The 25,151-nt window shown below is 39.8% G+C and overlaps 1 protein-coding gene across 1 annotated transcript in view; it reads left to right on the top strand.

The window, feature by feature from the left end:
• Positions 1–25,151, top strand: part of SLC2A2 (solute carrier family 2 member 2) — a 38,899-nt gene that overhangs the window by 2,102 nt on the left and 11,646 nt on the right. The window contains exons 2-4 of the mRNA XM_003416267.3: positions 4,807–4,899; positions 8,075–8,337; positions 14,132–14,256. Coding sequence (XP_003416315.1) covers positions 4,807–4,899; positions 8,075–8,337; positions 14,132–14,256 — 481 coding nt within the window. The remainder of the gene's footprint in view (positions 1–4,806; positions 4,900–8,074; positions 8,338–14,131; positions 14,257–25,151) is intronic.

The following is a 25,151-nucleotide window of genomic DNA, read 5'->3' as shown; positions in this document are numbered from 1 at the left end:
ATACTGCAAAAAGGAAGACGATGTGCTTAACACAGTGCCTGGCACATAGCAGATGCTCAAACTTCATTTAGAATTATCATTAAATCCTCTTGGGGGCTTTGGAAATTGCAGAACTTTTCTAGGAACAAAGGGATTGTCTAACAATGGAACCCAAAAAGAATGAGAACTGATTTTAAGCACAATGTTTTTCAGCTTTTGAATCTATCCAGACCTTGAAAGAAGTAGGGTTTGCACAGGACAGAGGGTCAGTAAAACCAAGTTCTTACTCTGTATATGCCCAGTAATGCCCGTGGGAGCCTTAGTTTTTTCAACTAAAAAATATATGATTCCCCATATGTGAGACAATGGTTATAGTACCTCACTACAGGGTTATACCATCTTGTATAACCAGCCTGTGGAACAGGCTCTCCTGAGCCTGAACAGAGTAAGGTCCTCTTTAACTTCTCACTCACTATTAAGCACCTAGAGTCCCTGGGTGGTACAAACAGTTCACATGCTCAGCTGGTGACTGAAAAGGTTGGAGGTTCAAGTTGACCCAGAGGTGCCTCTGAAGAAAGGCTTGGTTTTCTGCATCTGAAAAATCAGCCATCAAAACCCTACGGAGCACAGTTCTACTCTGACACACATGGGATTGCCATGAGTTGGACTCGACTCCATGGCAACTGGTCTTTTATTACGCACCTAACCTTGGGGCAACCACTTAGACGTTAGATTGAATGATGAGTGTTGATGGGGTTTATTCAGACTTAATAGTTTCAAAAATTTTCCCTGTCATAGACAAAAGCTCTCTCTGACCAAGCCTAGTGCCAAAGCCACTTAGGAGATTCACTATAAGTATCATTTCATTTCATTCACAGTGTTGGAGAAAGACAAAATAAGGAGCAAGGACCCAGTTTAACATGAAGTTCAGACAGAAAAGTTAAACCTGAAAAGAAGTATAGGGAAAAAAAGAAAACATGAAATGAAATCAAACAGACTTAGATACTTGGGATGATCACTTTAATTGGAAATTCTCAGAAATTCAAGAGAACTGCTTAATTAAAATAGATAAGAATATCTATTGCTTCTTACCTGGACAACCAGGTGAAATTTCTATCTTAGAGAGTAAAAGTGGGGAACTCCAGGAACCAGGCAGGGGAGAAGGGGCAGGGAACAACAGCGCCAACTCTGAAAAAGAAGCCAGAAGATCAGACCAGGGCAATGACTTTAAGAACACCCTAAGATTTCCAAATGTTTAAAAAACTTTCATATCTTATTTATGGTTGCTATTTTTCTTATCTTTATAACATAAGTAATTGATTTTAGGAGTAGCTCTAGAATTTCTAGCTCCAGAAGGACTTAGAAAGAAAAATCTAGTTGGAGGGCACAGAGTAGAAATGCCAGAGAGAGCATGTCTGTCTTTGAAAATAACCTTTTATTTTTATCAAATTAATGTAGGAACCGCTAACAATGTTGTGACTTGGATTGTGTGTTTGGGGTGGCAGGAGAAGGCTGCTGGAGATTAAGGGGAGCCAAATCTACTGCAGCCACCACCTTCACCCCACTTCCATAGCACCCCTGCTCACCATTGCATGGCCAATGGTTGGACTCTTATAATGAGAAGAAAGGAACAGTATGCTTGTGTTTTGGGGACAGGAAGAGAGCCAGCAGAGAGCAGAAGTCCAGGGAGGCAGCATCACTAAGAGACTAAGTGCCTGTAGACTCTGCCACGAAGAAGAAAAGAAGATGCAGGGGATTGGCTTGTACATCTTGGCCCTGGGCTTAGATGTGGGGAGACCCTGAGGTTCTTCTGCAGCTCAGCCACAGATGAGCAGTTGAGTAGCCTTTGCTGCTTTGGGCTTTTGTCCAGAGAACTTACAAGTTTACTATAGATAGACGAGGTTGGAGATTTGTGTGGTGGGTTATGGGAAAATGCATTTGGAAATGGTGAGTGTTTGGTGATTTGGCATCAGTATCACAAATGGCAAATTCCATAGACATGTAAAGTCTTGGATTCCTTTTTGTAATTTAAAAAGATTATGATCTTAGATTTTTAGATTTGTTTGGCTTTTGTATGTCTGTTTCTGACCAATCAGGAAGACAGAAAAACAAAGTATTCACAAACACAGGCTTAGGATCAAAATCATTATTCTATAATTTACTGCCTGTGAGACCATAACCAACCCCAGTCTAGTTATCTATAAAATGGGGATACTAATGGTGCTGTCATGAGGAGTGTGGTAGGCACAATAATGGCCCATCCAAATATGACTGTGGCCTAGTCCCCAGAACTTATGAATATGTTATCTTACATGGAAAACAATGGTTTTGCAGATATGATGAAAGTTATGGAACTTGAGATGAGAAGGTTATGCAAGATTATCTGGGTGGACTCAATATAATCACATGAGTCCTAAAAGGGGAATCTTTCCATGCTAAAGTTGGGTTACAGAGATGTGATGTGAGAAGACTACACTGGTCCGTTGCTGGTTAGGAAGACAGAGAAAGGGTGCCACTAGTCAAAGAATGTGGCAGCTTCTAGTGCTGGGAATGGCCCTCAGTTTACAGCCAGGAAGAGAATGGGGATCTTGTCCTAAAACCACAGGGAACTGAATTCCACTATCAACCCAAATTTTCCTGTAGAGGCTCCAGAATGGAACACAGCCTGCTGACACCTTGATTTTAGTCCAGGCTTCTGGCCTGCAGAACTGTAGGATAATAAATTTGAGTTGTTTAACCACTAAGTTTGTGGTCATTTGTTATGGTAGCAATAGAAGACTAATAATTCATATAAAGCATTGGACAAGTTGCCTTGCATATAGTAAGCATAAATATTCAGTATTAAACCTTAAAGCTGTGTTTTCACCGCACCTAAAGTCAGATTGTCCACATTAAAGAATTGAGGGAGGAGGGGTAGCTGGTGAGGATTGTGGGGGAAGTGGGTTAAATCACTTTCTAGGCACCCCTTGGTTCCCTCACTGCTAAAAGGGTTACTACCTACAAATAGGATAGAATTCTGTGTCCTTGGGAACAGCTTCAGGGGAAAAAGATATGAGGAGAAACCACTAACCAAGTGAATAGAACCTTATCTTGACTTTGGCTGTCTCATCCAATGAGTTTTAGAAGTCTAGTTATATTCAAAATCTCTGGTATACCAGAGACCACACAGTGCGTGTGTGTGTTTGTATAATATATGTTTTTGAGTAGTATAATATGTACCATATCATCATATCTTTTGGGCCAGCCCTGAAGTCCTTTGTTTCAGGGAAGGAAGTTGCTGAGAGGGAAGTCTACAATAGGCACCACCTGTACTTACTTCTGAATTAATGGGAAGAGAAGGAGCTTTGTAAACCTACAGATTCCCAATCCCCACCCCAGAGATTCCAGTCTGTTGTAGGTCTGGGGTGAGGCCCTAGAATCTGCATGTGGAACACGCTCGTCAAGGAGAATCCGGTTTTAGAGCCGCTAGCCTAAATCACTTCAAGGGCTCTTTCAGGGTGGTTCTGTGAAAATACTTTGATGATGATGACGCTGTGAACTTTCCAACCTCCAGCATGACTGGGGAGTAAGGGGTCCGTGTTAATCAGTTATTCTTCATGGTGGAGTAGGGGAAATTACAGTCATCCCCCAGTTACAGAATAACTATAGATCCTACAGGTGAAGTGGCTCAGGTCAGATACCTATTAAGTAAGAGTGGGAACTGGAATCTATGTTGATATGACCCATTCATTCATTCAACAGAGTGCCCACTATATCTCATGTTCTTTATTTAAAATTTTAGGTACATATTAGATTTTAGTATACATGAAATGTTTTCCTTATAAAATGTCTAATAATATAAAGAAAAGAAAAAAAAAGAATACCCCTTCATCCTCCTTCTCTAATCTCACACTTCTCCCCAAAGGACATCATCTTGTTATTTGTTCTTCAAGAAAATTTCCTATGAATTGTACACATACATGCACAAATCAAAGAATACTCATGTTTAAGCCTTTTTTAGAAAAAATGTTAATGAGATTATACAACTTCCTTTGCCACTTAATAAATCAGTATGCAACAATCACCTTATTATTTTTAACAGCTGCATAGTATTCTATACCCTGGTGTATCTGAATCTATTTGAGCATTTTCCTCTAGGTACTAAAATTTTAGTTGCAAACCCAGAAGAGTACAGTCACATGAGTATCGATGTGGATCATGATAATGGCTGGGTGATGCCTGTTGTATGAGTGCTGAGGTGCTTTGTACCATGGCAGTGTCCAGGAGAGCTTTCCTGTCTCTTTGTTACTGGGTCTCATTTGACTTCTTTCAATGATACGAATGACTGTTCTTATGTTGACAGTTTACTTTCATCAGCAGCAATTCTAGTTCTTTGTCCTGATTTTGGAAACCCTGGTGGTATAGTGGTTAAGAGCTATGGCTGCTAAGCAAAAGGTCAGCAGTTTGAATCCACCAGGCGCTCCTTGGAAACCCTATGGGGCAGTTCTACTCTGTCCTATAGGGTTGCTATGAGTCAGAATAGACTTGACGGCACTGGGTTTGGTTTTTTTGGTTTATATATATACGCAGACACACACACTCATGCAAAGGATATTTGGTTCCTCCCCTGGAACAAGCTGTCCAAAACATCTTTCAGCTTTAGCAGGGTAGGGAAAAGAAGGAATGGCTCTCGCATTCTCATATGAACGCCTGCTGGGAACACGGGGCATACTGTCAATGAGTAGCGAGAGGAAAGAACTAGCCTGTTCAACCAGCTGTAGATGGCCAGGATGATGGGTAACTGAAATCGCCTGAGTGTTTTCCTGCCCTGTGTATCGTTCTCCACAGGTCACCGGGACTTTGGTTTTTACTGTTATCACTGCTGTGTTGGGCTCCTTCCAGTTTGGATATGACATTGGCGTGATCAATGCACCTCAACAGGCAAGTGGAACATGTTCAAGGTCTCTTTTTGGCAATCTCTGTCAGTGACAGAGAGCTATCACGTGTTCCTGGTACATGGAGATAGAGTGTGGCCACGTGAAGACGCCAAGTAATCCTGGCCTCTGTCAGGTACAGTGTGCATGTCTGCAAAGCTGATAAACTTGGCCTTGACTCCTCAGTCAGCAACCCTCGCAGGAAAAAAAAAAGGGTCATAAATGATTCTTGATTGCTGACTCTGCAGTTCACTGAGCTCACAGGAAAATCCAGCCAGAACACCACTTGCCCAACCATGTTAAAAAAAAGAAAAAAAAAAGCTTATTCCAGCATTTATGCAGAGCTCCCAAGAATACATGGATAAAAACTCCAGGTAATAAGAAAAAACTATAGAAAGATATATTCACTCAGTGCGCAAACATTTAGGGAGCACCGACTTACTGTGTATCAGGCATTTTAATGTATGCTCTTTCTAATTGAGTCAACCCAACAACCTTATTTTCCCGATTTCCAGCTAGATTAAAACCTTTAGGAGACCTAAGCGCTAAAAAAAAAACAGAGTTCTTCACCCCATTTATGTTTCCTACAGTTAACTTAAAGTAAAACAAAACTTTAAAATAATAGTCAAGGAGTCCAACAAAGTTTTGACTTTCTCCGTGATAACTATTCAAATGTTCTTGTTCTGTTTTGTTTTAATATCAAATAATTTCTAAAAATTTCTCATTTATTTTGTGCATCCCTAATCTTGTGTCTAACGAATAGACAGAAGAGAAATATGATTTTTCAGTAGCTCCTACAGTCTCTAACCAAGAGGGAACCAGAAATCCATTCCCCTCTGTGGTAACTCAGACTATCAAAGTGTTGAGGGCAGGATTGGTATCTTGTCCTTCTATCACCAGTGCTAAGCACAATGATTGGCACACAGAAAGTGCTCTGATGAATGAATGAGAGTAGAAGCATTTGTTGGGTGTCTCCTAATATCCAAAAACCCAAACCCAGCGCCATCGAGTTGATTCCGACTCATAGTGACCCTATAGGACAGAGTTGAACTGCCCCATAGAGCTTCCAAGGAGCGCCTGGTGGATTTGAACTGCTAACCCTTTGGTTCCCAGCCGCAGCACTGAACTACTAGGCAACCAGGGTTTCTTGCCTCCTAACGTATTCATCATTATTCCACCTTGCATTAGACCCCAAGGAAGATCTAAGATCCTGCATGGTGTGGATGTGTGCAATGTACATTGGCCACTGTCCGTCACCTGAAAAAGGTTACTCCTGGGGCCAAAAGATGTGCTCCTATTAAGTGCCACACATCATCCCAAGTGCTGCAGGCCTTGCCGTGGCTGAAAGGTCTAGGGAATATTTCTTGGGGTCAGGAAACCTGGGTCTTTTTTCTGTGGGTGGTAACAAATATTGGCCACATTAGCTAGCAGGCTGCCTGAAATTTGGTTCAACTTCACCATCCCCTGGAATTGGTACAGCCCCTTCTCTTTTTCTTTTCCCACCCTTAGTTAAACCATCCTCACCAATCTTAGAGGGAAACTTAGACTAAAGTCTCCCATCCTTCAATCTAAGTCCCAGAGCTAGAGCTGGAAACAGGGATCCCCTCGCTGGCATCCATGGGTGCCCTCTTGTTAAACCCTCCTTTTCTACCGTGTTTAAAAGCCTACTTAAACACCTACTTAAAACCTACTTAAACACAATAATGTCATTCAATCCCATTTTTTTGTTAACATTTAGAATTATTTAAAGATATTTAAAAATAACACTTTTTATTATAGAAAAATAACACATACCAATTGCAAAAACTGTAAAAAATCAACCATAATACTCTCACGTACAGAAAACTGCTGAGAACATTCAGGATATTTCCTTCCAGCTTTTTTTCTAGGCAAGTTATCTATATAGGGTCACCTTTTAATGAGGCAAATGTCTTGATCAGACTTCTTTTATCATAAAAATATGTCAATTTTCTCCCTCACTCACCTGACTTTAACACATAGGACTTTGCACCTAACTAGAAGCGCTACGGCTGCTAACCAAAGGGTCAGCAGTTTGAATCCACCAGGTGCTCCTTGGAAACTCTATGGGGCAGTTCCACTCTGTCCTGTAGGGTCACTATGAGTTGGAATCAACTTGACAGCACAGGGTAAAACAGCTGCCTTCTAGGTATTTGTTGGAGAGTAACATCACAGCTCACTACCACTGATCAGTGATCAAATCATCGTTGAGAGGAATTCCATGGGAGTAAGATGTCCCAAAGGATGCGCCTTTACCCAGTTGGTAAGATGGGTATGATGCATGCACTTTGGTATGATGCATGCCTCTACTGCAGCACAGTGTAAAATACGACCCTCTCAAATACAGCTTTGAACATTGCTCAGCTTATTGCACACTGAACTCTCTGAAGACCAATAGGAGAAACTTTTTTTTGGTCCCAGTACCTTCTCAGGGGCCACTGAATTATTTTTATCTTTGCAGTTCATCAATCATATATCTGATTGTTTTCCCCTCTTTGCACTGGCTGCTAGGAAGCTCAATGCTAAACTTGTAGCTCACTTCTAGCAAGGATACAGCACCCAGTGTTTGTATTTTTTATACTAACTTTATTCTTGGCCTCATCTTATCTTTCCCAATCTGTTTTCTTACATCAATTTTTATGACTCTATTGAAATATTTACATAAGCAATTGAAATCCTGTTGTGCAATTGGCACATTGGCATGAAAATGGGTCTTTTCAGAGGGCAGACTATTTTCAACTTGAATAGTTGCCAACATTTAAAAAATTGAGAATTTTACATAAAAATCCAGATTTCTGGCCTTCATTAAAAAATCATGCAATACTAGCCTCACATTTGCAGTTGCCTCCTTCAGTTGGGGCAAATGCTCTTCTGCTCCATAATCCCAACCAGTCTTTATTATATCCCCAATCATAGAGGATGGGTTTCAGTCTTCCGTTCATCAAGGTACTTGCATCCTTCACTAATTTGTTCCTGCCTGGCTCCTGTTGGCAATGGAATTTGTGATCACTCTTTTATAGGATACGGTCAGCCGTAAATAAATCTATCCATGTTTGTATGTGTCACTCATATTTGGGATGATTCTGTTTTAAAAGGAAACCAAAAACACTATTTTAGAATGCTTGAAATAACTGGAGTTATTTTCCTTTATTTTATTTCCTCAGATTATAGTTGCCCATTATAGACACGTGCTGGACATTCCACTGGATGACCGAAAGGCTATCAACAACTATACTATCAACAGTACTGATGAAATGCCTACAATTCCATACCCAATGAACCCAACACCAACCTCTTGGGACAAGAAAGATAGCGTGGCATCTGATGGCCTTATCACCATGCTCTGGTCCCTATCTGTGTCCAGTTTTGCAGTTGGTGGAATGATAGCATCCTTCTTTGGTGGGTGGCTTGGAGACACACTTGGAAGGTAGGCAAATTTCATATATAAGCACAGGAAACGTCAATATTTTGGTTCTGTAAGAATTTGTTCAAAAAGATACTATCATTCCTTTGTGGAATAATTTTAGAGTTGTTTTTTCCAACTCATGACCAAGTCAATGTTAGATCATGTCAACGGGAAAAGCTGTTGCAACAATTTGGTTCATTGTGGAGGCATTTATAGCAAAAGAGCTTCTAGTGTGTATTTTTAGATAATCGCTTTGATCGTCTGGCTTTCTAGGTTATAAAACGTGTCAGGAAACCACTGCACAAGTGGTTAGCTCAGGAACTCAGCAGAAGAGCCATCATTGGAATTTTAACCTATGAGTCTATTGTGTGCTTCACCAAATCTCTCCATTTCTCAGGCATCCAGTTTTTCATATTCAAATTAGAATTTAGAATTTGGATCAATCAAGCCCTAAGGTCAAGTCAATATCCCAGCTCCCAACTGCCAGGGGTATCTGGCTGCTGCTGCTATCTCAAAGCCCCAACCAGTGATGAAGCGAGGGGTATCTCAGTTTCTCAACTCTGGTTTTTATTATGTGTTTTGGATTAAGCATATTAGTGGACTGGCTTTACCCTCAAGTTTCACTTAGCCATGTGATAGACTAAAAAGCTATTGGAATTTTCCCCCTATACATAAATTACATAAAAAGGAAATAAAATCAGAAAATCAAATGATTATTTGTTTCTTTAGATTTAATTACTGCCTTTTCAGCTTTTATATATTAATTACCCTTTTTCTCATTAGAAAAATAATATATGCCATATATGGAAAATTTAGAAAATGCAAAAACCTTCAAACATGTAAATAAAATATGGGCAACTAGCTTAATAATTCTCGATTACCAATCATTTAGTTTTTCCAATTCCAGCTATAAATTATAATGTTTACCTCTCTGGTTATGAAAATTTTGATAGCTTCTCCCTCTTATAACAGAGCTTTGACATATTAAGGCTGTAAGGTGTTTTCTTAACTAAAGGGTTTCATGGTAACCCAAGTTTTATTCTTGTTCTTATTTGGGAAGAATTTTCCTCTACTGTAAAAGGAAATGGTCAGTTCCTTACCTTTTTCTCAACTTATTGGTGTTTAGTTGAGCTTTAAATTAGAATTCATAAAATACAGTTTTTAAACTTACTTTCATCATTTAAAAGTGGTTTGAATTTGCACTACATTGGTTTAAACAGTAAATGGAGAATTATCTGGGTTATTTCTAAAGTAAATGAAGCAAAATAAAACAAAATAAAAGTTTAAAGTGTACTTCTTCCCATCCCTGAAGAAAAAAATGTAAATCCCTGTTATCCCTCATTGAGAAATGAGGTTCTGGTGGGCCCGGGGACTTACGCTACAACCTGTCATTAGTGCCCTAGTGATGGAGCCAGGACCCACGTCCTCTCAAGCACTAGGATTGAACATTAGCACAATGTGATGGCCATTTATCCAACGGCCTATGAGGTTTCTTCTAGCTCTCAAGAGAAAAATGATCCTCCTTCGAGAACATCCATGAAATTCATAATTCCAGCTTCAAAATTAAGAGAATAGAGTTCAGTCTCTCCTGCAAGGAGATTCACTGGGAAATGACACGATTTTTTTTTTTTTTCTGTTGCCAGTGTCATTTCTCTACCAGTTAAATATAAAAAAACAAGAATGTGTTCCTTTCATTCTTTCTAAAGGAAGTCTTTACTTGCAGTTGTACAATAGTCAATAGATGTCTGTGGCCGCCATTTCATAGGTTTGGGTTTGCGAGAACCATTTTTCCAGAGGCTGTGCACGTCCAGTTCCAGGGACATGGCGTGGCAGGCTCTGGTCTGTGCAGCCCACGCTACCGTGAGTCAAGGTATGCGATGTATGCTTGTCGCTGAATGCATGCATCTTTTTCGATCAAAAAAAAGGAAACTTATTCAAATGAAGCATTAAGCTTTGTTTTCATGTAGATCAAGTCCCAACTCAGTTACTTACTAACTTTATGAAAATGAGCAAGTTACTTAGACATTTCCCCTCATCTGCCATGGTGGGAAAATTAATACCTACCTCATGGCCTTATTATGAGGATTAACTGAGAAGGAATGTGAAGGTTTAGCACAATACCTGGCACCTAGGAAGCAGGCAACACGTGGCCTTATTTTGATGATGATGATGATGATGATGGCAATGATGAACCCTGTGGTGACAGGAGTATTTAGAGCAAGATTTAGAGAAATATACTTAGATGGAATTCAGTTTCTTTCTCCTGATTCAACTATGTCAAATATTTATAGATTATTTGAGTCTCTGGGTGGCACGAATGGTTAAGCATTCAGCTACTAACTGAAAGGTTGGTGGTTCAAGTTCACCCAGAGGCTCCTCCAAAGAAAGGCCTGGCAATCTACTTCCAAAAGGTTAAAAAAAACAAAATCAAACCTGTTGCTGTCTATTCAATTCTGACTCTTAATGGCCCTATAGGACCGAGTAGAACTGCCCCATAGGGTTTTCAAAGAGCAGCTGGTGGGTTCAAACAGCTGATCTTTTGGTTGGCAGCCTGAGCTCTTAACCACTGCACCACCATGCTTACAACCACTGAAAACTCTGTGGAGCACAGCTCTGCTTTGAAACACATGGAGTTGCCAGGAGTCGGAGTTAACTTGACGGCAACTGGTTTTTTTCTGGTATAGATTATTCATTCTCAGCCATTTCTCTCATCTGAGCAGAAGCTAAAAGTCCTTTAAGTTGTGCAAAGTATGCCAGCATCCACTATTTGGTGGTGAGGATGGGGAGCTTTAGGGCAATCTGGCATCAGAAGTCCTTTCAGGTTACTTCTTTTAAGAGTTTTAACCCCTACCCCCCACCTCCAGCCGATAGAATAGACTGTTGACTAGCTGGTACCAACTTCGTAGGTAAATTATAGAATTTGATTGCCCTCTGGTCTTCTGTAGAGAAAAAAAGACTTAGCAGTATCTAAGCACCTCTCCGTCTTTTTCTAATCTGTAGCTCTGGGGCTGACCGGTTTCTAAATCACTCTGTTTCCCCTGCTTTTAAGTAGTTAATAATGGCTTACAATTCATTTGAAATAAATGGTTTGTATTACTTTCCTGTCGCTCTTTAACAAATCACCACAAACATAGCGGCTTAAAACAACACAAATTTGTTTTCTTATACTTTTGGAGGTTAGAAGTCTAAAACCAATGTCACTGGGCAAAAGTCAAAGTGTCAGGTGGGCTGGTTCCTCCTGAGGTTCTAAGGGGAGAATCTGTCCCTTTCCAGCTTCTAGTGGCCATCTGGATTCCTTGGCTTGTGGCCTCTTCCTGCGTCTTTGAAGCACACCACACCAGTCTCTGAACCTGATATCTCGTTGCCTTCTCTTCTGTAATATCTCCCTGTGCCTCCTTCTGATAGAGTCACTTGTGATTACATCATTGGGCCCACCTGGATAATACAGGAACATTTCCCCATCTCAAGACCCTTAACTTAATCACATCTATAATGTCCCTTTGAATATAAGGCAACATATTCCCAGGGTCTGAGGATTAGGAAATAGGCATCTTGAGGGTTCTTTATTTAGTGGACCACATGGTTGTTGGGCAGTCATTGCAGTATGAGATTACAAAGTTTTATTCTCCAGGAAAAAATCCGCTTGGTGTTAAAAATACTTGCTTAGACAATTGGCAAAATAATTCTATTATGAAAACATTCTGCATTCCACTTTGAAATGTGGCGTCTGGGGTCTTAAATGCTAACAAGCGGCCATCTAAGATGCATCAATTGGTCTCAACCCACCTGGAGCAAAGGAAAATGAAGAACACCAAGGCCACACGACAACTAAGAACCCAAGAGACTGAAAGGGCCACATGAACCAGAGACCTACATCATCCTGAGACCAGAAGAACTAGTTGGTGCCCGGCCATAATCGATGACTGCCCTGACAGGGAGCACAACAGAGAACTCCTGAGGGAGCAGGAGATCAGTGGGATGCAGACCCCAAATTCTTATAAAAAGACCATACTTAATGGTCTGACTGAGACTAGAGGAATCCCGGCAGCCATGGTCCCCAGACCTTCTGTTGGCACAGGACAGGAACCATCCCCGAAGACAACTCATCAGACATGAAAGGGACTGGTCAGTGGGTGGGAGAGAGATGCTGATGAAGAGTGAGCTAATTATATCAGGTAGACACTTGAGATTGTGTTGGCATCTCTTGTCTGGAGGGGGGATGGGAGGATAGAGAGAGAGAGAAGCTGGCAAAATTGTCACGAAACGAGAGACTGAAAGGGCTGACTCAATAGGGGGAGAGCAAGTGGGAGTATGGAGTAAGATGTATGTAAACTTATATGTGACAGACTGATTGGATTTGTAAACGTTCACTTGAAGCTTAATAAAAGTTAATAAAAAAATGCTAAAAAAAAATACTTGCTTAGAAAAAGCCTATCAAAGTTTGGAACATTGAAATAGAGCATAAGTAGCTGTTTACATTTCTTCATGGCACAACCATTTCCACACATGTTCCCTCAGGTTCCTTTATTGGCCTTATAATCGTTGACTCAACTTTGAAGAAGGGTTTTGTGTGCCTCACTTACCATTTATTAGGGCTAGAAGTATCAAATATCTGCACATTTTGTCATTTTCATATTATTAATTTTGAAGATGATGCTTTTGTTACTATTGTCAACTTTATTACATAGTTCATATTGGTTGACATCACTTCATAGATTCTGGAAGTATGCTGGCATACAATGTTAAAATAAGAATAATTTATAATTCTCTATGATAAGACTTAAAAGTAAAAGAATGTTTAATTTACTTACAAATAATTCATTCAAAAGGAAATTTAACTTTGAAAGTTCCCCTTATTATCTGCAACAACTAAAAAGCTGTGCCATTTAAGACAAAGAAATAAAGTATCACAGATTACAACTACAGAATTGAGTTTAGCTATAACCAAGCAGGAAACCCTGGTGGCGTAGTGGTTAAGTGCTACGTCTGAACCAAAGGGTGGGTAGTTTGAATCCACCAGGCGCTCCTTGGAAACTCTATTGGGCAGTTCTCTCTGTCCTATAGGGTCACTATGAGTTGCAATTGACTCGATGGCAATGGATTTGGTTTGGTTTATCATCAGGCGAGAGCCCTGGTGGAACAGTGGTTAAGAGCTACAGCTAACCAAAAGTCAGCACTCACTTGGAATCCACCAATCTGGGAAACCCTATGGGGCAGTTCTACTCTGTCCTATGGTAACTATGAATTGGAATTGACTCGACAGCAATGGGTTTGGTTCAGTTCAGCATCACCAAGCAATTATTCTTTAAAGCAATTTGTAGCTTTAAAGAATAATTGCTTGATGATAGCTAAATTAGTAAACTGTTTGTAAAAATATCTAAGCATTAAACTATTCATCACCACTGATCATCAAATCAGTCATCTGATTGAAACCAGATTCTTTCATCATTAAATATTACTTATTGTTAATGCTTCAGTTCACAGATAAGACAAAATAACGATCTTGGTTTAAGATCCCCAAGTTCGTTTTTGGAACCCTGGTGGCACAGTAGTTAAGAGCTCAAGTGCTAACCAAAAGGCTGGCAGTTCAAATCCACCAGCCGCTCCTTGGAAACCCTATGAGGTAGTTCTGCTCTGCCCTATAGGGTCAATATGAGTTGGAATCAACTCAACAGCAACAGATTTATCTGGCTTTTACAGCAAAATGAAAATAGTCTCTCACAGGTAGAAAAAAAAATCGCAGCATGCTCTGAAAGCAAATACTTTTTTCAAGTTTTGGTGCTGAATTTATAATCCTTGCTTTTTAAAATTTCAGAATCAAAGCTATGTTGGTAGCAAACAGTCTGTCATTGATTGGAGCCCTGTTGATGGGGTGTTCAAAGCTGGGACCATCTCATATTTTTGTAATTTCAGGAAGAGCCATATCAGGATTCTACTGTGGTAAGTCTTACACGTACACGCAGACAACCTTTGTCTAAAACTTATGCTAAAAGCAGATGTGGTAACATGCAGGGAATATTTTGAGCCTAAGATGGTATCACAAAAACTGAGGGCAATAACATATAGTCAAAATCCTGAGTGAGGGAAGTTTGGGGCTAATAATTGGGAATTGCGATGCTATGTTCTTGTCCATGGCAATGGCGTCATATCTAGTTTTATGATCTCAAATTATTTAACTCTGACTCTCAGTTTCTTCATCTATTAAATATAAAGTGTTCAGCATAGAATCTGACATACAGTAAGCAGCCAAGAAATGGTAGTTGTTACTATTACCCTTGTTGTGCAGAGGGCTGCTACACCCAGAACCCCTAACTTTGCCCCTATAGCCTACCTCCCTACTTTTGTTTCTGTCTCTCCTATCTAGCAAGACCTTGACCCCCTGGCCCACCTGTCAGACCACGTTTCCTAGACCCAGCTGATTCTAGAGGTGGTACAGTGGCAGTGGCACAGGACAGGGACTCGGGCTGAAGCAGCTGGTAGACAATAACCCTTGGGAGTTCCAAGTGGAGAAAGAATGCCCATCCATGAACTCCACACCTGAATAGCCACAATCACTAGTTCTTGGAAACACTTTTCAAACTTCCCAAGGCAACTAATCAGCAGAATTCTGAGCAACGGGAGGATTACTAAATTTCTAAAAGAAATTGCCAAATCTTTAACTGCCCATTGCCAGTGAAGCCTTGATTCTGATGGCTCTGGGCTGAGGTTTTCAGTAGTTTAACCCAAATTGTAGCTGCCTTTCAAACCACTAATATCCTTGTGACACGCGTGTCCCTCTCCATCCCCCTTCACTATGTTCTGCAGTCTTAATTACCAAAATAAATGTGATTTCTGGTTTTAGGTATGTGTATGGGTGTCTGGGGTAAGGGAGGGGGGAGATGATTGCACAAAATTGTGTGTAAAATATTTGTAACATTTTTATCTAGAGAAGACTAAGAAGACTATTATTCCATGTGTCTTCAATGATCAGTTGAAGGCAAAGACTAAAATATCTGCAAGTTAATTAATAGCTTAATTAAATGTCTCTTTTCATTATTTTCAATGTCAATACAAATAACTGAAGGTCAGGGTATCATTATCAAGGTGAAGAGTCAACACAAACAGTAAGAAGGACTTTGGATTCTGAAGAATAAATTTCTGGTACTTTCTCTTTCTGTCTGGCCTGAGATACATTAATTAACTCTGAACCTCGGTTTCTTCTTCTGTAAAGTGCAGATAATAGCACCTATCAGAGAGTTCCAGATCATTCTTCTTTCTTTTCTATCCATTTTTTTAAAATTGTGCTTTAAGTGAAAGTTTACAAGTCAAGTCAGTCTCTCATACAAAAATTTATATATACCTTGCTAAAAAATATACTCCTAATTGCTTTCCCCCTAATGAGACAGCATACTCCTTCCCTCCACTCTCTCTTTTCGTGTCCATTTGGCCACCTTCTGACTCCCTCTGCCCTCTCATCTCCTATCCAGACAGGAGATGCCAACATAGCCTCATGTGTCTACTTGATCCAAGAAGCTCATTCTTCACCAGTATCATTTTCTATCCCATTGTCCAGTCCAATCCCTGTCTGAAGAGTTGGTTTGGGGAATGGTTCCTGTCTTGGGCTAAGAGAAGGTCCAGGGACCATGACCACAGGGGCCCTTCTAGTCTCAGACAGGCCATTAAGTCTGGTCTTTTTACGTGAATTTGGAGTCTGCATCCCACTGCTCTCCTGCTCCCTCAGGGGATCTCTCTTGCGTACCCTGTCAGGGCAGTCGTCAGTTTTAGCCAGGTACCATCTAGTTCTTCTGGTCTCAGGCTGATATAGTCTGTGGTTTATGTGGCCCGTTCTGTCTCTTGGGGTCATAATTACCCTGTGTCTTTGGTGTTCTTCATTCTCCTTTGCTCCAGGTAGGTTGAGACCAATTGATGCATCTTAGATGGCTGCTTCCTAGCGTTTAAGACCCCATATGCCACTCTCCAAAGTGGGATGCAGAATGTTTTCTTAATACATTTTATTATGCTAATTGACTTAGATGTCCCCCGAAACCATGGTCCCCAAACCCCCGCCCCTGCTACGCTGGCCTTCAAAGCATTCAGCTTATTCAGGAAACTTCTTTGCTTCTTGTTTAGTCCAACTGTGCTGACCTCTCCTGTACTGTGTTGTTGTCTTTCCCTTCACCTAAAATAGTTCTTATCTACTATCTAATTAGTAAATATCCCTCTCCCTCCCTCCCGCCCTCCCCTTCTCATAACCATCAAATAATATTTTCTTTTCTTTTTAAACTATTTCTCGAGTTCTTATAATAGTGGCCTTACACAATATTTGTCCTTTCGCAACTGACTAATTTCACTAAGTATAAAGCCTTCCAGATACCTCCATGTTATGAAATGTTTCACAGATTCATCACTGTTCTTTATCGATGCCTAATATTCCATTGTGTGAATATACCATAATTTATTTATCCATTCATCCATTGATGGGCACCTTGGTTGCTTCCATCTTTTTGCTATTGTATACAGTGCTGCAATGAACATGGGTGTGCATGTATCTGTTCATGTAAAGGCTCTTATTTCTCTAGGATATATCCCAAGGAGTGGGATTGCTGGATCGTATGGTAGTTCTATTTCTAGCTTTTTAAGGAAGCAGCAAAACGATTTCCAAAGTGGTTGTACCGTTTTACATTCCCACCAGCAGTGTATAAGTGTTCCAATCTCTCCACAGCCTCTCCAACATTTATTATTTTGTGTCTTTTGGATTAACGGCAGCCTTGTAGGGGTGAGATGGAATTTCATTGTAGTTTTGATTTGCATTTCACTAATGGCTAATGATTGTGAGTGTTTCCTTAGCTACCTGAATGCCTTCTTTAGTGAAGAGCCAGTTCATATCCTTTGCCCACTTTCTAATTAGGTTATTTGTCTTTTTGTAGTTGAGTTTTTGCAGTATCATGTAGATTTTAGAGATCAGGTGCTGATCAGAAATGTCATAGCTAAAAACTTTTTCCCAGTCTGTAGGTAATCTTTTTACTCTTTTGGTGAAATCTTTGGATGAGCATAGATGTTTGATTTTCAGGAGCTTATCTAGTTTCTCTTCTGCATTGTTAGTAATGTTTTGTATACTGTTTATGCTGTGTATTAGGGCTCCTAGCATTGTCCCTATTTTTTCTTCCATGATCTTTACCGTTTTAGATTTTATATTTAGGTCTTTGATCCATTTTGCATTCATTTTTGTGCATGGTGTGAGGTATGGTTCTTGTTTCATTTTTTTGCAGATGGATATCCAGTTATGCCAGCACCATTTGCTAAACAGACTGTCTTTTCCCCATTTAACTGACTCTGGGCTTTTGTCAAATATCAGCTGCTTATATGTGGATGGATTTATGTCTGGATTCTCAATTCTGTTCCATTGGTCTATGTGTCCGTTGTTGTACCAGTACCAGGCTGTTTTGACTACTGTGGCAGTATAATAGGTTATAAAATCAGGTAGAGTGAGGCCTCCCACTTTGTTTTTCTTTGTCAGTAATGCTTTATTATCCGGGGCCTCTTTCCCTTCCTTATGAACTTGGTGTTTTGTTTGTCCATCTCATTAAAAAATGTCATTGGAATTTGGATCAGAATTGCATTGTATCTATAGATTGCTTTTGGTAGAATACACATTTTTACAATGTTAAGTCTTCTTATCCATGAGCAAGGTATGTTTTTCCACTTATGTAGGTCTCTTGATTTCTTGCAGAAGTGTACTGTAGTTTTCTTTGTATAGATCTTTTACATCTCTGGTAAAATTTACTCCTAAGTATTTTACCTTCTTGGAGGCTACTGTAAATGCTATTGATTTGGTGATTTCCCCTTCGATGTTCTCTTTGTTGGTGTAGAGGAATCCAACTGACTTCTGTATGTTTATCTTGTATCCCGATGCTCTGCTGAACTCTTAGTTTCAGTAGTTTTCTGTGTATAAGCTCGTGTCATCTGCAAATAAAGATACTCTTACTTCTTCCTTACCAATCTGGATGCCCTTTATTTCTTTATCTAGCCTAATTCCTCTGGCTAGGACCTCCAGCACAAAGTTGAATAAGAGAGGTCAAAAAGGGCATCCTTATCTGGTTCCCAATCTCAAGGGGAATGCTTTCAGGCTCTCTCCATTTAGAATGGCTATTTAAAAAAAAAAAAAAAATTTGCTTTGTATAAATGCCCTTTATTATGTTGAGGAATTTTCCTTCTATTTCTATTTTGCTGAGAGTTTTTATCATGAATGGACGTTGAACTTTGTCAAATGCCTTTTCTGCATCAGTTAATAAAATCCTGTCATTCTTGTCTTGTTTTATTTATATGATGGATTACATTAATTGTTTTTCTAATGTTGAACTATCTCTGCATACCTGGTATGAATCCCACTTGGTCATGGTGAATTATTTTTTTGATACGTTGTTGAGTTCTATTGGCTAGAATTTTGTTGAGGATTTTTGCATCTAGGTTCATGAGGGATATAGGTCTGTAACTTTCTTTTTTTGTGGTGTTTTTACGTGGTTTTGGTATCATGGATATGCTGGCTTCATAGAATGAGTTTAGGGGTATGCCATCCTTTTCTGTGCTCTGAAATACCTTTCTTTAGTAGTAGTGGTGTTAACTTCTCTGAAGGTTTAGTAGAACTCTGCAGTGAAGCCGTCCGGGTCAGGACTTTTTTTTGTTGGGAGTTTTTTGGTTACCTTTACCCACCCACCTTTCAATCTCATCTTTTGTAATTGGCCTATTTAGTTGTTCTAACCTCTGTTTCTGTTAGTTTAGGTACGTAGTGTGTTTCTAGGAATTAACCCATTTCTTCTAGGTTTTCAAATTTGTTAGAGTACAATTTTATATAGTAATCTGATATGATTCTTTTAATTTCAGTTGTGTCTGTTGTAATATTGTCCATCTCATTTCTCATTTGGGTTATTTGCTTCCTCTCCTGTTTTTCTTTTGTTAGTTTGGCCAGTGGTTTATCAATTTTGTTAATTTTTTCAAAGAACCAGCTTTTGGTCTTGTTAATTCTTTCAACTGTTTTTCTGTTTTCTATTTCATTTAATTCTGCTCTAATTTTTATTATTTGCTTTCTTCTGGTGCTTGAGGGTTTCTTTTCTTCCTCTCTATTTGTTCAAGTTGTAGGGATAATTTTTTTATTTTAGTCCTTTCTTCTTTTTGTATGTGTGCATTTATTGATATAAATTGATCTCTGAGCATTGCTTTCGCTGTGTCCCAAAGGTTCTGATAGGAAATGTTTTCATTCTCATTGTATTCTATGAATTTCCTTATTCCATCCTTAATATCTTCTATAACCCAGTCTTTTTTGAGCAGGGTATTGTTCAGTTTCCAAGCGTTTGATTTCTTTTCCCTGCTTTTTTTTTTTTTTAATTTTTATTAAGCTTCAAGTGAACATTTACCATTCCAATCAGTCTGTCACATGTAAGTTTACATACATCTTACTCCCTTCTCCCACTTGCTCTCCCCCCATTGAGTCAGCCCTTTCAGTCTCTCGTTTCGTGCCAATTTTGCTGTCTTCCCTCTCTCTCTATCTTCCCATCCCCCCTCCAGTCAAGAGTTGCCAACACACTCTACAGTGTCCACCTGATTTAATTAGCTCACTCTTCATCAGAATCCCCCCCCCGCCCCCCCACTGACCAGTCCTTTTCATGCCTGATGAGTTGTCTTCGGGGATGGTTCCTGTCCTGTGCCATCAGAAGGTCTGGGGAGCATTGCCTCCGGGATTCCTCTAGTCGCAGTCATACCATTAAGTATGGTCTTTTTATGAGAATTTGGGGTCTGTATCCCATTGGTCTCCTGCTCCCTCAGGAGTTGTCTGTTGTGCTCCCTGACAGGGCAGACATCGATTGTGGCCGGGCACCAACTGGTTCTTCTGGTCTCAGGATAATGTAGGTCTCTGGTTCATGTGGCCCTTTCTCTCTCTTGGGTTCTTAGTTGTCGTGTGACCTTGGTGTTCTTCATTTTCCTTTGCTCCAGGTGGGTTGAGACCAATTGATGTATCTTAGATGGCCGCTTGTTAGCATTTAAGACCCCAGATGCCACATTTCAAAGTGGGGTGCAGAATGTTTTCATAACAGAATTATTTTGCCAATTGACTTAGAAGTCCCCTTAGAGCATGGTTCCCAAACCCCCGCCCTTGCTTCGCTGACCTTTGAAGCATTCATTTTATCCGGGAAACTTCTTTGCTTTTGGTCCAGTCCAATTGGGCTGACCTTCCATGTATTGAGTGTTGTCCTTCCCTTCACCTAAAGCAGTTCTTATCTACTAATTAATCAGTAAAAAACCCTCTCCCTCCCTCCCTCCCTCGCTCCCCCCCTCGTACCACAAAAGTATGTGTTCTTCTCAGTTTATACTATTTCTCAAGATCTTATAATAGTGGTCTTATACAATATTTGTCCTTTTGCCTCTGACTGATTTCGCTCAGCATAATGCCTTCCAGGTTCCTCCATGTTATGAAATGTTTCACAGATTCGTCACTGTTCTTTATTGAGGCGTAGTATTCCATTGTGTGAATATATCACAATTTATTTACCCATTCATCCATTGATGGACACCTTGGTTGCTTCCAACTTTTTGCTATTGTAAACAGAGCTGCAATAAACATGGGTGTGCATATATCTGTTTGTGTGAAGGCTCTTGTTTCTCTAGGGTATATTCCGAGGAGTGGGATTTCTGGGTTGTATGGTAGTTCTATTTCTAACTGTTTAAGGTAACGCCAGATGGATTTCCAAAGTGGTTGTACCATTTTACAATCCCACCAGCAGTGTATGAGAGTTCCAATCTCTCCACAGCCTCTCCAACATTTATTATTTTGTGTTTTTTGGATTAATGCCAGTCTAGTTGGTGTGAAATGGAATCTCATCGTAGTTTTAATTTGCATTTCTCTAATGGCTAATGATCGTTCCCTGCTTTTTATGTTATGTTATTGATTTCTACTTTTATGGCCTTATGGTCAAAGAAGATGCTTTGTAATATTTCAGTGTTTTGGATTCTGCTAAGGCTTGCTTTATGACCTACTATGTAGTCTGTTCTAGAGAATGTTCCATGTCCACTAGAAAAGAAAGTAAACTTGACTGCTGTTGGGTGGAGTGTTCTGTATACGTCTATAAGGTCACGTTGATTGATTATGACATTTAGATCTTCCGTGTCTTTATTGAGCTTCTTTCTGGATGTCCTGTCCTTCACCGAAAGTGGTGTGTTGAAGTCTCCTACTATTATTGTGGAGCTGTCTATCTCACTTTTCAATGCTATTAGAGTTTGTTTTATGTATCTTGCAGCCCTCTCATTGGGTGGATAAATATGTAATATGATTATATCCTCCTGGTATATTGTCCCTTTAATCATTATATAGTGTCCTTCCTTATCCTTTGTGGTAGATTTAACTTTAAAGTCTATTTTGTCAGAAATTAATATTGCCACTCCTGCTCTTTTTTGATTGTTGTTTGCTTAATATAATTTTTCCATCCTTTGAATTTTAGTTTGTGTCTCTAAGTCTTAGGCGTGTCTCTTGTAGGCAGCATATAGATGGATCATGTTTTTTAACCCATTCTGCCACTCTCTGTCTCTTTATTGCTGCATTTAGTCCATTTACATTCAGCGTAATTATGGATAGGTATGAATTTAGTGCTATCATTTCAATGTCTTTTTTGCGTGTTGTTGACAGTTTCTTTTTCCCACTTAATTTTTTGTGCTCTTATTCATTGTTGATTTTGTTTCTGCTGAGTCTCTATTTTTTTCTGGTATTTTATTTTGATGTGTAGGATAGTTTGTCTACTTTGTGCTTACCTTATTATTTACCCCTATTTTTCTAAATTTAAACATAGATTTTATTTCTTTGTATCACCTTGTCTTCCTCTCCTTTTGAAAGATCTATGACTACATTTCTTAGTCCCTCTTTATTGTTTTACTGTTGTCTTCTTTTACATAATGACATCGCTGTTTCCCTGTTTTGAGCTTTTTTTTTAAATCTTTATTCTTGTGATTTCTCTGTCTGGGTTGACATCTGATTGCTCTACCCAGTGTACTAGTCTTGGGTTGATACCTGATATTATTGATTTTCTAACCAAGGAACTCACTTTAGTATTTCTTGTAGTTTTGGTTTGGTTTTTACAAATTCTGTAAACTTCTGTTTATCTGGAAATGGCCTAATTCCACCTTTATATTTGAGAGAGAGTTGCTGGATATATGATTCTTGGTTGGCAATTTTTTTCCTTCAATGCTTTATATAAGTCATTCTATTGCCTTCTTGCCTGCATGGTTTCTGCTGAGTAGTCCGAGCTTATTCTTATTGACTCTCCTTTGTAGGTAACTTTTCATTTATCCCTGGCTGCTCTTTAAATTCTTTATCTTTGATTTTGCCAAGTTTGATTATAATATGTCTTGGTGACTTTCATTTAAGATCTACCTTATGTGGAGTTCGATGAGCATTTTGGATAGATATCTTCTCATCTTTCATGATATCAGGGAGGTTTTTTGCCAACAAATCTTCAACAATTCTCTCTGTATTTTCTTTTACCCCCCCCCCCTTCTGGTACTGCAATCACTTGTAGGGTATTTCTCTTGACAGAGTCCCACATGATTCTTAAGTTTTCTTCATTTTTCAAAATTCTTTTATCTGATTTTTCTTCAAATTTATTGGTGCCAAGTGCTTTATCTTCAAGCTTACCAGTTCTGCCTTCCACTTCCTCAATTCTGCTCCTCTGACTTTCTACTGAGTTGTCTAATTCTGTAATTTTATTGCTAATCTTCTGAAGTTCTGATTGCAGTCTCTCTATGGATTCTTCCAGCTTATTAAATTTTACATTAGGTTCCTGAATAACCTTTTTAATTTCTTCAACTGCTTTATCTGTGTGTTCCTTGGTTTGTTCTGCATATTGCCTCATTTCCTTCCTGATGTCTTGATGGGTTCTGTTTATTAATCTTTTGTATTAATGTTTTGCATGCGGTAATTCTAGGAAGGCACTTTCTTCTAGAAGATCCCTTAATTCTTTGTTTTCAGAGCTTGTTGAAGCAATCATGGTCTGTTTCTTTATGTGATTTGATATTGACTGTTGTCTCCAAGCTATCTATAAGTTATTGTATTAGTTTATTTTATGTTTGCATAATGTATCCTAGCTTCTTGCTTTGTTTTGTTTTGATATGCCCAAATGGGTCACTTGAGTGCGCTAGCTCGATTATTTTTGCCTTTGGCACTCTCACGTCCTGTCACCAGATAGCTAGAGCTGTTATCAGGTATATCAGTCTAAAAGTCCGTTCTCTTTTCTTGTATGGATTCAGCCTAGGTGTCCAGGTAGCTACCCATCAAGTGTGTGGTACGGGCTCTGTCCTACAGTCTGAGGGGGCAGGGGTGATTGGTGTAGGTACTGGTATCTGATTGCAGCAGGGGGTCACGCTCTGAACAAGGCGGGAGGTTGAGAACTGACCCCCGAGTGTCTCTGAGGAAAGTGCATCCCTGTTCCCTAGAGCATGCAGGTGGATGGGTTCTGCAGATGGACCATAGGCACCCAATGTTTTTGGTTGTAAGGACTGGGAGGTACCAGTTATCCTTGGACGCCTGTCGTGGGTGGCTGGGTGGCTTGAGTGGAGCCACCAGTCCTTAGGCCTCTGATGTGGGTGGGTGAGGACCCTGTTTAACAGGCAAAGTGATGTCAAACATCAAACACCCACCTCTCCACCACAAAGCCTAAACAGTTGGAGTCTGCTAACAAAGGCCTGTTCTCCTGAAATAGGCTGACACAGGTCCATGCAGGGGGGAAAGGTACTCAAAGTCCTCGGACCGTTTATGTGTGGATAGGAGCTGCTTCTGTCCTGAGCTCCCCGTATTAGTGGAGCTGGCAAATTATCTTTTCCCCAGATTGTGAATTTATTCCTTCTCCAAGGCCAGGAGAATGGCTCTAGGTGCTCAACAGAACCTATCTCAGGCTCAGGGAAATCAACAGCCACTGAAGACTGCTAGGGCGTGGGGGACGCAGTAAAATATATGCAAGTGCTTAGCTTTTGGCGAGAGTGCCGTTCCTCCCCGGCTCCAGAGGTGTGAGTAGGCTGTGCAGCTGGCTGCTTCTTCCTGAGGAAACTGCAGCTGAACACTTGTACCAGCCCGCCACAGCCACTCGAGAATAGTGCCTGAGGGCTTCTGGCAATTCAGATCTGGTAACTCCTCTTGGCTTCTGAACCATCTCTTCCTCCCCCGCTGCTTAGTCCCTTTTCTAACTTCACCTCTGATTTTCAGGGCTCCTAGCTTGTTATAAATATAATCATTTCACTTATTTTGGGGGGTCTTTGTTACACACCCAATGACAGGGCTCCAAAATACATAGAACAAACTCTAACTGCACTGAAAAGAGAAATTGATAGTTCCACAATAACAGTAGAAGACTTCAACACACCACTCTTGGTAAAGGGCAGAACATCTAGAAAGAAACTTGATAAAGATACAGAAGAGCCAAAGGCCACAATCAACCAACTTGACCACATAGACATATATAGAACACTCCACCCAACAGCTGCAAAGTACACGTTCTTTTCCAACTCACATGTAACATTCTCCAGAATGCACCACATCTAAGGCCATAAAGCAACCCTCAACAAGATCCAAAACACTGAGATAATACAAAGCATCTTTTCTATCACAACACCATCAAAGTAGAAATTAATAACAGGAAGAACAAGGAAAAAAAGCAAAGACATGGAAACTGATTAAGACGGCTCACCAGAAGCATCTGTCTATTCTGCCATCTTGGCCCTGCCTCCCTCTATCCATTTTTTTTTTTTTTGATGAAGTATAAAAAAAAAAAAAAAAATCACAAAATATTTTTGGCAAAATTGAAAATGCTATATATTGTGAG

This window comes from Loxodonta africana, chromosome 23 (genome assembly GCF_030014295.1).
Source record: "Loxodonta africana isolate mLoxAfr1 chromosome 23, mLoxAfr1.hap2, whole genome shotgun sequence".
Classification (NCBI taxonomy): domain Eukaryota; kingdom Metazoa; phylum Chordata; class Mammalia; order Proboscidea; family Elephantidae; genus Loxodonta; species Loxodonta africana.
The sequence above is the reverse complement of the archived record's forward strand: the minus strand, read 5'-3'. Positions and strand labels throughout refer to the sequence as shown.